Source organism: Schistocerca americana, chromosome 2 (assembly GCF_021461395.2).
Source record: "Schistocerca americana isolate TAMUIC-IGC-003095 chromosome 2, iqSchAmer2.1, whole genome shotgun sequence".
Classification (NCBI taxonomy): Eukaryota; Metazoa; Arthropoda; class Insecta; order Orthoptera; family Acrididae; genus Schistocerca; species Schistocerca americana.
In genome coordinates, this window is record NC_060120.1 from 149825885 (window position 1) to 149839733 (window position 13849).

The window sequence follows — 13849 nt, forward strand, 5'->3', positions numbered from 1 at the left end:
TTCACTAACAGTATATCAACTGATATAACAAAAACAAGAAATTGAGCACTTAACTACAAACTGAAATAAAGTATGAATAAGTACAAGTATTTACATAATAGTTCTGGTCCATGATGTTTGAAATGAAACTATCAAACAAATTAAATACGTAATGCTTGATTTTAAGTAACAGGTATCTGTACATAGCTAAATTTAACACAGTAGGTACTAACAATAATTTTGAAACAACTTTCTATAAAATATACATTAGCACTAACCTGAGACAAAAATTAAGTTTTGAGTTGAAAGCAGTTTCCCAATAAATTGTCTTGGAACTTCATATACTACATTTTAATAAAGCTGACTGGGTTTGGTTTACATCACTTTCATTAAGAATGTATGTTCTCCCTGTCGGAATGGATTCACTTTTGTGAGAACATCCACAACTGACACCCACAGGACATCTGCATGTGCGGGATAAGAGAATGACTTAGCTAGTCCACATGGATGAAGAAAAGTTATTTTCACTTCATCAAGTTGTTTGTTTTTTTCTAAAATGTACCCAAGCCACCAGTTTCTGCCATATACAGTGGTGACATATCCTGATACATCTTGTAACTTCAGTTTGTCTGGTGATCTAGTTACTTCCCTCTCCCAACTCTGCATATCACCTGAGAAGTATTTGATTTTAATTTTGATGTAGTGTTGGGAATGAAAGCATGAAATTGCTGTGTTCCTTTGATTCTCAATGCCTCTTCAAGTCGGCTTTTTAAGAACATTTCTGAAGCAGCATAGTCCTCTTGAGTGGAATATGCAAAATCAACATTTGTGATATTATCTACTGCCCACTCAAATAGATCTCATGTGGTTTGGATCTGATTTTGGTATGGCCTTTGCAAACTTGCACAAGCTGCCAGTCTCTTTACTGAACCCTCTACTCAATCACAAGGCCCTTTCCCATGTGCTGTTGCTGAAAAGTGCCACTCAGCTTTTATGTTGAAGTCTTCCTCATGAAGGCAAAGGTTCAGGAAGTTTTTCTTATTTTTATACTGAGTGGCAGAACCGTCAGAATAATAGTATATCTTCTTTGGAATCTTTTGAAATTTATTTGTTAGATATGAAATTAGCTTCTTTTGAAAGGTGTAAACCATAGTTGTATTGTGCTCCAGGCAATCAGAAACAATGACAAAGCTCATATGCTCAATTTTGTCTTCCTGTTTGTAATATATAACAAAAGGATGAATGGTAATCTGTTTTGTCCAGTGGAAACTCTGAGCTTCATCCTGTAGAACTATACTATAATTTTCTGAAAAATCACATATGACAACAAATTCAGATTCCATAAGGTTTTCTCTTCTGGAGGTAAGGAATGTTCGTTGTTGCTTGGCAATGAAGTCATGCCGAATCAAGTCGACATCTTACTACAAAATAAACCTATGAATTCTTCAGAAGTTTTCTGAACAATTTCCAGATTACATCGGTCAACTGACATCCACTGTCGGAACTGAACTTGTTCAATTAAGTTTTCATGAAAAGAGTCTTAAAATTTTACGTATGACAGTTTCTCCTGGGCAGTATTCACAATCTCCCATGTTGCAATCAACTGATGATGGGTTGCAAAGCATTTATGCAATGCACTGCTTACAATTGTTTAAGCTGCTGTTTGTTAGTGTATTTAGTTTGGCATTTTCTATCATTAATTTTATGTTATGGTGAGTTGTGCACACGCAGACAGTGTGTGTGCCACTCCGGCCAGCTAATACACAACGTTTTGGTCTCAACTCAGCAAATTTAGATAAACATATTTTTATGTTAGGAAACTTGTCTTTAAAATGCTTGTAAGCTTCTTTAAGGTTACACAAAATAAGTCTTTTTGATATTTTTGTTTTATTTCCACTTGTTTCTGTAATTGTCACACAATCTTTAATACCTGGCACTGCCCTGCTAACTTCATCATTTTCATAAAATGAATGTACAGTTTTGACAGTTTCCGTTGGTAAAAACTTACCTGGTTTTGGGTTTGGACCTTCCATGAATCCTTTCTCTTTCAAAATTTTTTTGAGCTGCCGAACAATGTAATTAGGAGCATTAAAATCCCTCATTATTTTCCTGACAGTCCACTTTTCAGGTAAACTTGCAAGAATCATTAGTTTTTTTGCTCTACTTATAGAATTTATAAAGTTTCTTTAAGATTTTCAAGAACGGATTCATCAGTATCAGTAGAAGAAGTTTCAGGAGCAAAAAAAGTTTACGTGTCATCAAAGAGATTTTCTTCACTTTTGATTTGGCATAATGCCTAGATGTTAGTTTTCTCTTGTCAATTGGGGACTCACCTAGTTCTTGAAGTGTTGTGTTAAATGTTTGAACAGCTACTGAAGTTGGAGTGAAGTCAGGGTCTTGGTCTCGGATGATTATCTCTGATCCAGAAGATTCTTCAACACTTTCATCACTGATAGGCTCTGGTGTATTTTTCAATTTGGTTACATCTTTCCTACATTTATCACAAATCTTGGCACCACTTGGTATTTGAGGAAATAATTTGGGCAACCATGTTGTGACATTTCTGTTTTTTTCTGTCTCTAATAAAATGATTTGACTTCTTCAATGGATTACAACACTGCACTCTTACAGCACTGCTCTTTTTACTTGGCTCCATATTTATACAAAAACCACTTATAAGTTGTCCTTCAATGTATAGATTTACTTGAAAATGAACTATTAAATATAATAGATACAGATTGGTCAACAGAGGTAACAACTGATTTGCACTAAAACCTCAGTGCACAATAATGCTGTAGGCACACAAAGCCTTAGAAGGTAACACTGCAGACTACATCATCTCAACAATGGCTCCAGTCTCTGAATTATTGTACAGACATCAAGCCCTATGTATACGGTCCTCTACTGACGTACTACCTTAAAGGTCAGTTTGGTCAAACTAGGGCCGTTAGTGAAAAACAAAGAGTCCGGAATATTTTTTTTTAACAATGAACCCATCACCATCCCACATTTATATTTTGCCATGTGATTTACAACAGTATGAAGTAGTTATGGAAATATTTTGAAAATTTTCAATTATGTACTTTTTGTAAAAAAATTAAATCAAAATATTAATTACCATTTTGAAAAAGGTTATTAATTAGAAGCTATGTTTTTTGTCTATCACTGGAAAGAGCATGAAAAACACTGCAAAATGACACCTTTCCCAGTTCTCTTGCTCGATTAGGGCAGCTCCTAGGGGAATTTAAAAAAAGTCCGTTCACACATTTTTGGGTAGTTTTTGAAAAGTTTACATGACCATATTTCAGGAATGGTTTGAGGTAAAAAATTGAAATTTGGTATTTTTCTTAGTTTCAGCACCCACTATAAGTATACCAACTTCCAGGAAAATCTAAGAGGGTGAGGCAAAATTTTTATTTAAAGTGTGTTGATTTGACATGGAACGACTCTCTTCAATCCTTTGATGTATAGGCTGAACCCTTTTTAACCTGAGCTTTTCTTTCTTCATCTTCCATTCTGATTGTTCCCTTCTGGTTCTTGCAAATATTTTATATCAGCCATCTTTCTTGATGGTTTATTCCTATGTTTCTAAGAATTTCAGACATTTTGTACTAGTTTACATTTATGTTTTTTCCAGTTCAACAAATACTGACACTGTATTGATTTTACTTAAGTCTTGTTTCCATTATCAGTTGCAACATCAGAACTGCCTCTCCGGTGTCTTCTTCCTATACTTTAGCCACAGTGTCACAAAAACAGTTTACAAACTTAGCCATTTCGGTAACATTTCCACCCTTGGCACCAAAGCCAACAATCATGCCCTTTTGGAAGTCAGATAAACTGCTCCATTTCTGCACTACGACAACGACTGCTCTGTTTTCTGGGTACCCCCCCCCCCCCCCCCAACACACTTTATATATCCTCCATTGCTAGTGCTACCACCTGCCACCTGAGTAGTTACTGCACATTGACATAAAATGTAGGCTGTGGTGCCATTAATGCGAATGGACAATATATAACTGATAGGCTATAGACTCCTGCATAATTACTGTACTTGTGATGCATTGTATTCTTACATTAGTGAGAGCTCTCTGCAAAGTGGCTCATTTCCTCTGATATCTGTACTGTTAGTTTTGCTGCACTCTTGATCAAAGCGTTGTTTTAGCAACTGATTCCTGCACATTACGTAATTCGGGTAGATGTTACATCAATCACTGTGAGCATTGCTTCATAGGTTATGCAAGAAATTCTGCACAGAATACCTTATGTTTACAATAATGAAGTGTGCATTATTTTGTTTAAAAATAGCCATTTGTCACCAATTAAATAATTTTCAATACCAGTACTTACATGGTTAGCAGCACTTTATTCCGTTCAACCTGCCCCATCGTGTATGCCTGTCTCTGCCCTGGTAACTTACACATTATGTCTTGTAAGGAAATCCAAGTAGAAATATATACATTACACTAGAAAAATAGATGTTTGCTATTCACTTCAACTTTGGGATCAGAAGCTACTTTTTTATCTAAACACGTATCTTCTTCCTCCTTGGTCATTAAATGTGATAAATATCCTAAACAAAGACATTCTGTTTCATTATTCCAAACAATTTTCAAAAAGTGTAACTTCACTTAAGATAATTAAATTTGTAATTGAACATCTTTGTACAAATTCCTTTCTTTCAAGGTGGAATACATTTAGTTACTGGCATTAGGAAGCAAATTCACAGCGATTCGTGATGTGGTAACAACAATGGAATACACGAACAAATTAAAAAGAGCTTCACTGACATTTGCTCGAAGGCCAGAGCACAACATGTTGCTCTGCAAAGCACTTTAGGCATGCTAGCACAAGACTTAACTCTTATTACTAGCGGGATTTCCTAACTAACGGGTGGTATCTTAGTATTTAGAATCCACAAGAAGTCTTGATGGCGGTTCAACTGAACCTACCGATTCCAGATGTCGGCTTCGTCCAGTGCTGTAATGATATGGCATCTCATAAAACCGCAAAAAACGGCCCGAGGTCTTGGTTAGATTTAAAGGTAATGGTTTGAATTAGCGCAGCGGCATCGCTCTCTCTCAATACAGAAGAATAATTTACTACTGGCAAAAACAATCTTGATTACGTGATTCGTAAATTTACGTACCTGTTCAATAATTTGTCTGAAATGGAGCTCCACTGTACAACTGTCCAGATTGGGGAATTTTTCCGAACAGTGGATTACAGATGCCGCATTCTTCGCACGAAGCTTATAGCCTTTCAGTCCGAATACAAACAGAATTGCGTCAATAACATTACTTTTTCCGCTTCCATTGGGCCCCACCACAGCATTAACTTTCTGTGACAAAATATGAACTATTTTATAAACTTACGCGAGGCACGGCCACAAGGTACTACAAAGTAAACTTCAGCTTATACTTTAAAGAACTTTCAAACATAATATGATGTCAGTTTACAATATTCAGGACGGTAGTATATCTCTACTTGTTCATATTGTATAGTTAAGTATAGCTCTTAAAAGCAAAAGAAAATACCTCATGAAACGGCCCAAGTGTGCGCGTCCCAGCGAAGCTTTTAAAGTTTGTAATCACTATGTACCAAATAATGAGTCTCCCTCTGTCTTGCGCAGTTGAGACGGCGGCAAGGTCTCCAACGCAGTTGACGCCGGCTAAATCTAACTCACAATCACTCTCATCTTCAGACGGCAATAATTCGTCATCGCCATTCACCAGAGGAATTTCCATGCTGGCAATGGCAGTACCGCAGTTCGCGCTGAACTTGAGTCTCACGCATCATTTCTTTCACAAACAGACAAGGTGACAACTCCCCGTCGCACAAGCGTCCACAGATCCAAAATCCCTCCCACTCGACATTTGTTTTCAAACCGGTAGTTCCAAAGAACATCAAAAGCAGACTGAAGATGAAATAAATATAAACCGTTATCCAAGGTATCTACATTCTTTGACAACGGCATAGGTATCGATCACTGGGAAAGTTATCGATCTGAAGATGCTACAGCACTCATCAATTTCAATAGACACCGCTATCTCTTAACGCCGCAGTAGTTGGGCCGTGTTTCGTAGCGTTAATAGTCACTACGGACTGTCAGTCCGCAAGGCGATAAATACAGATTTACAATAATAAATGAAAAGCACGAGTTTGCTTTTGTTCTACAATATTATTTTTATTGATAACCGGTTTTCGGCTTACAAGGCCATCTTCAGGCATTTACTGAGTAAGATTTACAAGTAAAAATCAACAAAGTAATTGAGAGTACGCAATTAATTACGCGCCATTTTAAAGTGTTAAGTGTGTGGTTATCACGGAAGATTAGTTGAGAGATAACACACTTAATATTGAATACACATTTATTGGTCACTCGTACATATATGAAACAATGGCTGTTACACATCTGTGTGCCGAAAGTTCACTCAAGAGGTTCGTTTGAGCAGTTGCCTGCGCGCTCGTGCGCATGCCCAGTGCTGAACTCACATATGAGCAGTGCCTTCTGCCGTTTCTGGCTACTTGAAGCGTGACTGTTTGCCGTATGAACGGTAGCAGCAAGTAGCTAGATGCTACCCGGAAAAATTTTTCTGGCGCGCCCAAGCCCCCAGATTCGCCCAAGCACAGAGCAAGGTAAGTTGTAGTGGTGTAGGGGGGGGGGGGCGAGAGTCATTCTCCACGTTACCCGTGTATATGATTAGTGATATTGCTGGCCTCTCTTCGTTTACAGCTCCCACGTCAAACGAAAGCAAAACAGATTTCTGTGGCTGGGAGCCATCAAGTGAATTAAAATACATTCTCATAATCATGAAAGACTAAAATAAGTTAGTATTTTCAATTTTCTGATTTTATATTATCTCCACTTTATTAGCAATCAACCATTACTATTTTAATGAAGTTATTTCTGTCGGTTTTGTACAGAAATTTGCCACTATTAACTTTGTCGCCGAGGCAGTCAGTTTATTTAAAATGAAGTGTTTCATTCCACACTACTGGCTACTTTCAACTTCTCTCGATTTAAAGCACACATTTTCATTTTCTGGGCTGAATGACATTATACCATAATAAAGAACCAAACATGATATAATACAGTACTGGTACTTCAAGAAAATTGGTATCCCGAAAACCACGTAGAAAAGCTGAATATCAGGTACCTCCAAGTGCACCTGGACATAGAAATGCGCACTTAGAGCAGAATGAAGCATTTTAGTATGGTTTATGAAATTCAGATACTGTTGGAGTAGTCTCTGATGTCCTGTTTCCTTTATGACACTGTGATATCTCTTAATGCTATGTACGTATGAACATACGTAAATATTCACTTGAAGCTGACTAAGCATGCAAATTCAGTCAGTAGTTTTGAGTTAAATATTTTGTTTCAAATATATTGACAGCTGTAGCAGAATTTTACAAATCTGCCTGTCGTGAAACAGTGAATTGTCTAGTACTTCCTCTGGGCCTTAAGTTATTTCTTAATTTGTGTAGCTTACATCTTAAATTTATGGAAGAACATCCTATGGTAAATTGTAGACTGGCTGCAAACTGTGTTTTATGGTGTGAACTCCCCATAAGGCTTTATATTTATTCCTAAAGTAGCATATAAACTGTCAGTTGAACAGTTGCTTTGCCTCACAGAAAACCTTGTTAATTTTTTACATTTTTTGCAAAAGTCATGAAATAATTTATTGTCCTTTATTCTGGTGTAAGCTACACAAGGAAATGTTTATTTCATTTTTGCAAGAAATTTGTATTCCTTCATACTAGCTTTTTGCAGTGCTGTGTAGATGTGAACTTCATTGGAATGCCACATAACAATACGCAGTGTACGAAAAAAAACAATCTATGTCAGTCGACACATAGCGAAATATTAGGATACTTTGAGCTGTGGAATCTAGCTTTGTAATGAATATTATGCCAAGAACTACTCCCTTACTTGCATTCCTTATTGGGGTAGAATTGACAAAACAATTGCTACGGGTACAATTCTCTAAGTCCTCTCAGCAACATGCTGCAGCGCTGCACATGGCCACATGATGCCCCACCACGCACGAAATTCCACACAGAAATGCGACGAAAAGCATATGAGCAGAGTAAACACCAAGTTCGGCTGCCTACATCATCGTAGCTGTACATGCTCAGTACGGCCTTTTTTCTGGTGCTCTCTGGCAACTGCTCAAACGAACCTAAGAACATACTAGTCCGAAGAAGGAAGGTGCCAAAGATAGAGCACTCTGCGCCAGAGACGCCACAGGTCCTTCCTCCCCCCCCCCCCCCTCCCAAGGTAGTGTGGCGCTCAGTGGAGAAAAGGCTCATGAGATGAAGTCGCAATCTTGGCAACAACAGAGCGGTTGTAGGCGGCGGCCGGGGCGGGAAGTGGGGCGGCAGTGTCGGCAGTACTGCAACCTGGTGGTTCCAATGGCTGCACATGAGAGGTGACAGCAGGCGGAGACGAATCGGCCGAAGGCAGGATGGCTGCATCGGGAGGTAGGTCGTCGTTGACTGACCACACTGGCTTAGGTCTATTAGCTGAGACTGTCTGTGGCTGTCCGTGAAGGTGGATGACGAGCGTGTTGGTACCACGATGTAGCACATGGTGAGGGACCAAATAGGGCGACTGAAGAGCTGCCTGCACAGTGTTGTCCTGCAGCATAACAAAGTCACTTGTGGACGATCATGGAAGGGATGCTGAGGGGGTGTGGCGGGAGGGGGATGCAGAAGTGCGCGACATACGTGCAGACACACTCGACCAGGCTGGTGAGATCCTCAGGTGCGGCAGAAGGTGAATCCTCAACGAATTCGGCGGGGAGAAGGAGAGGCTCACTGTACAGAATCTCAGCGAGGGAGGCATCAAGATCTTCTCCATGAGCCGAGCGAATACTTAGCAGGAACCATGGGAGGGCCTCCAACCAGAGGTCTCCATGGCGCATTAGGATGGCCTTGAGTGTACAGTGCCACCACTCGATGAGACCATTCGACTGCGGGTGGTATGATGTGGTATGAAACTTGGCGATGCTGCAGAGTCGTGCGAAGAGTGTGGACCCAAATTGACATCCCTGCTCAGTGGTGATAGATAGGGGATAGCCGAAATGAGCAACCCACGCCAAGATGAAGGGACAGGCGACAGTCTCGGCCGTGGTGTCAGTAAGTAGGACCACCTTGAGCCATCAGGTCACATGGTCAATGATCGACAAGATACATCTGTAGCCTTTGGATTGGGGAAGGGGACCAACGGCGTTGATATGGATGTGCCAGAAATGCCCCCTTGGGATGTCAAACTTGCCCAGAGAACGTTGAGCATGCCTGCCGACACACAGCTACAAATGCAACAGTCGTGCTACATGCCAGGCCAGATGAAGTGCTCTGTAACCAGCCATGTCGTGGCTCACATCACAGGGTAAGCTAAGCCACTAGGCGATAAAGACCCTATGGCGAAGGGTGGCGGGGACCAGGGGCGAAATGTGGTTCAAATGGCTCTGAGCACTATGTGACTTAGCTTCTGAGGTCATCAGTCGCCTAGAACTTAGAACTAATTAAACCTATCTAACCTAAGGACATCACACACATCCATGCCCGAGGCAGGATTCGAACCTGCGACCCATAGCGGTCGCTCGGTTCCAGACTGTAGCGCCTAGAACCACACGGCCATTCCGGCCGGCAGGCGAAATTTGCCTGCAGATGTGTCATAAAGGACAGTGATTGTCGAACCAGGTAGTATATGGCGCTGGACAGAGAGCGATGAGCCGTTGTCTGATTTTATTTGCTCTATATCATCGTCATTGGTTTGTAGTCAGGCATGTTCCTCCAGATTCAGTGGTGCGGTTAGCACACAGATGAGGTAAAGGTGGTCTGCCACAACGTTCTCTGTGCCACGGATATAACATGCATCAGAAGACTGCTGACAATTGTAGTCCATATGGCGGAAACTCCTGGGCGGAAGGTCCTTAGCAGGATTATGAATAGTGTCCATGAGTGGCTTGTGATCAGTATAGATTGTGAAGGATCACCCCTCGAGGTCACTACAAAAATGTTTAATCACCTCGTACACAGTGATAGCTCATGGTCAAATGGCGACTACTTGCACTGGCTCTTAGTCAGTTTCTTGGAAAAGAAGCAGAGTGGTTGGGTGGAGTCGTCAGTGTGCCGCTGTAAAACAGCAACCACAGTTGAGTCACTGGTATCACTTGTGATCGAGACACAGCTTTGGCTAGGGCAGTTTTAAGGTTACCAAAAGTGTCGATCATCAGCTGGGTCCACTCCAACTTCCGTTTTCCAGTGGTGTTTTTGCTGGAAGGGCATTGGTGAGGGCCATTTCGATGTAGGCAGCTTGAGGAATATGGAGGCGGTAAAAGCTTGCCATACCCAGAAAACGATGGAGCTGAGCATAATCCTCAGGGTGAAGAAGTTTAAGTAAGATTTCGACATGTGAACTCGTCGGTTGGAGGCCGTCAGCAGAGACAAAATGGCCAAGGAAGGCAATGGATGCGGAACACAATTGAGATTTATCATGGTTAATCACCACGCCGTTGGCAGCGAGGGCTGAATGGACTGAATCAAGGTGAACTTGATGCTTCTCAGCGAAGGAAGAAAAATATAAGGATATCGTCTAAGTAAGTGTAGGCAAAAGGCAGAAGGAGCAAAATGGAATCAATGAACCGCTGCCATGTTTGTGCAGCATTTTTCAATTCATAAGGCATGTAACAGTATTCAAATAGGCCAGAGGCTGTGATGATGACCATCTTTGGAACATCCAGTGGATGCATAGGAACCTGGTGATATGCTTAGGAACAATCTAATGCAGAGAAAAAGGTAGAACCATGAAGCAACTGCGTGAAATCTTAGATATGTGGATTGGGGTAGTTATCGATAATGGTGCAGGCATTAAGGGACCTGTAGTCCCTGATCATGCATAAAGTGCTGTCCGTTTTTGGGAACAAGGTAAATAGGGGAAGACCAGTTTCTATCAGAGGGGAGGAGAACACCCGAGGCCACGAGCATAAGTTTGGAAGCGTTAAGGCACCTAGCCTTATAACAAACAGGTGGGTCGTCGGTGGTGCGAATCTTATGGCAAGTGCCATTACTGTTGGCCGACAATCGTGTAGGGAAATCAGCATGACAGGTCAAGAAGGTATCCTCAGGCAACGTCGGTTTGCTGACCTTGATGAACCGGAACAATGTAGGTGGGGCGTCGGCTGCAGTCAGCGACAGAAGGCGCGATGCAGGGGTGAAGAGGCGAGAAGAACCAGGAGAGGTGCATGCAGATGCATCTTGGAAATTCGTCCTTGGCAATGCGAAAAGAACAGCAGGCGGTGGAGTGCTCAGCACTGGAGAGGTTGACGAGAAGACTCAGTAGAGGCATGTACTGGGCTGGCTCGCTGTGGGGCTGCAGATAGGCGATGTATGGTATGTTGTGCATGTGACAATTCAGCGGAGGTAGAGGCGATGCGGACGCATAAGTCATCGCTCTGGGTGAGGAGTTCGTCGATCTGAGAACGCACGTATGACAGATCAGAGAGTCGTGTGGTTATGCGCTCGACCAGGGTAGTATATGTGGAAAGAGTAGCCAAGGAGGCAGAGAGTGAAATGGTCCTGAAATAGAGTGAGCACGAAACTGTAGAGCCAGATGCGTGGCAGAGTAAAGTGGCCTATAGGTCTGGTGAATGTTCATAATGGTGTAGAAAATCCAACCCGATCACAGGTCCGTCCGTGTTGGCAGTGTGGAAGGTCCAAGGGATGATGTGAACCAGTGAGAGGTGAAACGACATCTTGATGGGGCCATGGACTGCAATGGGAGAACAGTTGGTGGCACTCAAGATGGTTGAGGGGATAGCGTGTCGACGACGTGCTTTGCCAGTATGACGCTAACGTTAGCGCCAGTGTCAACGAGAAAGTGGGTGCCGTTCGAGATATCTGTGGCGTAGAGGCGTCTCGTTGCTGAAGTGAGTGGCGTAGCATCAGAAGATAGGCACCATGAAGGTATGTGGCGGGACGTGATGCTTAAACGTGCCTGTGAGTCTCGTTTGGGTAAGCACAGGGCGCGCAGCAGTGCGGGCAGCGTCCCCTAGGTAGTGTGGAACCAGCACAATGGGTACGCTGCTTGGCGGGCAGGTGCAGTGCAGGCAGGGATTGTGGCTGACTATGGTGGGGCCGATGGCCGATCACGCCGACGACTGTCGGGAGCCCATTGGCAGTACCTCCTGTAGGCTGCTGGGTGGCAGCTGCTGATGGGCAGCTGAGGCACCGAGGCGAGCACGCTGGCCTCTGCCGACAGGGTGTAGAACCGGAGGCGCAGGTGTGCCAATTGAGGATGGTGGAGATATTGTTCGTGTCTTGCAGTGTCGGTGACGAATGATGGCGTAAGTCTGATCCGCCATGTGTAATCGAACCTTGAGTGTGTCAGTGTGTCAGTGATGTGAGACAGTAGATGAAGCTGCAGATCCAAAGGCATTTTAACCAGCCATCAAATATTTGTGCAAGGTGAATGGTGAGAGGAGCAAGTCGCTGATGAGGTCCATATGTGTGTGGAAATGGCTCACCAGGCAGACAAAACTGGCGCCATCGTCGGAAATGCTGTGGATGTGCAGGAGGTGGTCCAGTAAGGTGAACCAAGTTTTTGGGTTTTCTTTTTGCAATGCAGGTAACTTGAGGAACATGTCTGGCTAGGCGGTAGTGGTAAGCGGTGCATTGCCCGAGGTCAGGGTGAGGCAGTGGCCGCAAGCAGCACACAATAAGGAGTGGGTGGAGGAGGCAACATGCATATAAGCCGGCAAGGTGTGTCCAGTCAGCAAGCCTGAGGAGGAGCGCAACGCATGTGTAACGGACGGTGCCGTAGCAACAGTGGGCGGATGGCGGTCGTGGTGAAGCTGCGGGGCGGCGGACCTGGTAACTGGCGCAGGTGGAATGGCTGGCGCCGTTATGAAAGCGAGTGGAAGGCGGTCGTGGTGCTACCATGGTGCGACGGTCGTGGAAACCAGCGTGGTCGAGGCGACCAGTGGCGCCGAAACGGCGTGCGGGGAGGGGGGGGGGGCGTTGCAACACTATGTAAATGAGAATGTGCTACCCCATGTACAGAAATGTTCGATTCACAGTCCGGGAAATTTGCTGGCACTTCAAGCCATTCGAAAGGTAACAATGTACATGGAGGTTAAACCACAATGTCTTTTTCTGGAAGGTCCTACAAGTTATTGTTAGGTGGTGGCTGTTGTTGTGTTGCCACGCTAGGCGGCGGCCATGTTGAGCCAGGTAAGTTTAGGTGGCCGCTGGCGTGGCTGGGCGTAAATACCTGTTCACTTTTAACCAGGTTTGAAGGAGGAACGCTTGTCCACTCATGGTCGCAAGCGGCAGAGTTGACACGGCCTGTTACACTTGCACCGCAAATCACAGGTAGATCCATTGTGGCGCAAACAATGCAGCGGCACAAGATGGGAGTGAATGACGAAAACAAGCACAAATAACGCTGAATGAGACGTCGACGGTGTGGGGATCACCACTGTGGTTATCACAGAAGATTAGTTGAGAGATAACACACTTAATATTGAATACACATTTATTGGTCATTCGTACATATAACAAAGAATGGCTGTTACGCATCTGTGTGCCCAAATGTTCACACAAGAACATACTACTCCAAAGAGGGAAGGTGCCAAATATGGGGCACTCTGAGCCAGAGATGCCACAAGTGCATACCTTTTATAAAACTACAACTTCTGTCCAATTCCACTGACAATGTAAGGTTCCATACATGTTACAGTACTTATTTTTGAGTATGAGGAATACATGTAACAGAATCGTAATCAAGATGAAATGCACATAATGGTTGCCAGTACAACAGTTCTCCAGTTTATACAATTCAGTCTTCCTTTTTTAA

The 13849-nt window shown here is 43.1% G+C and overlaps 1 protein-coding gene across 1 annotated transcript in view; it reads right to left on the reverse strand.

The window, feature by feature from the left end:
- Positions 1–5872, reverse strand: part of LOC124596458 (structural maintenance of chromosomes protein 4-like) — a 317218-nt gene extending 311346 nt beyond the window's left edge. The window contains exons 1-2 of the mRNA XM_047135592.1: positions 5517–5872; positions 5129–5320 (exon numbers count right to left, since the gene is read on the reverse strand). Coding sequence (XP_046991548.1) covers positions 5129–5320; positions 5517–5726 — 402 coding nt within the window. The 5' untranslated portion in view covers positions 5727–5872. The remainder of the gene's footprint in view (positions 1–5128; positions 5321–5516) is intronic.
- Positions 5873–13849: the final 7977 nt, after the last annotated feature.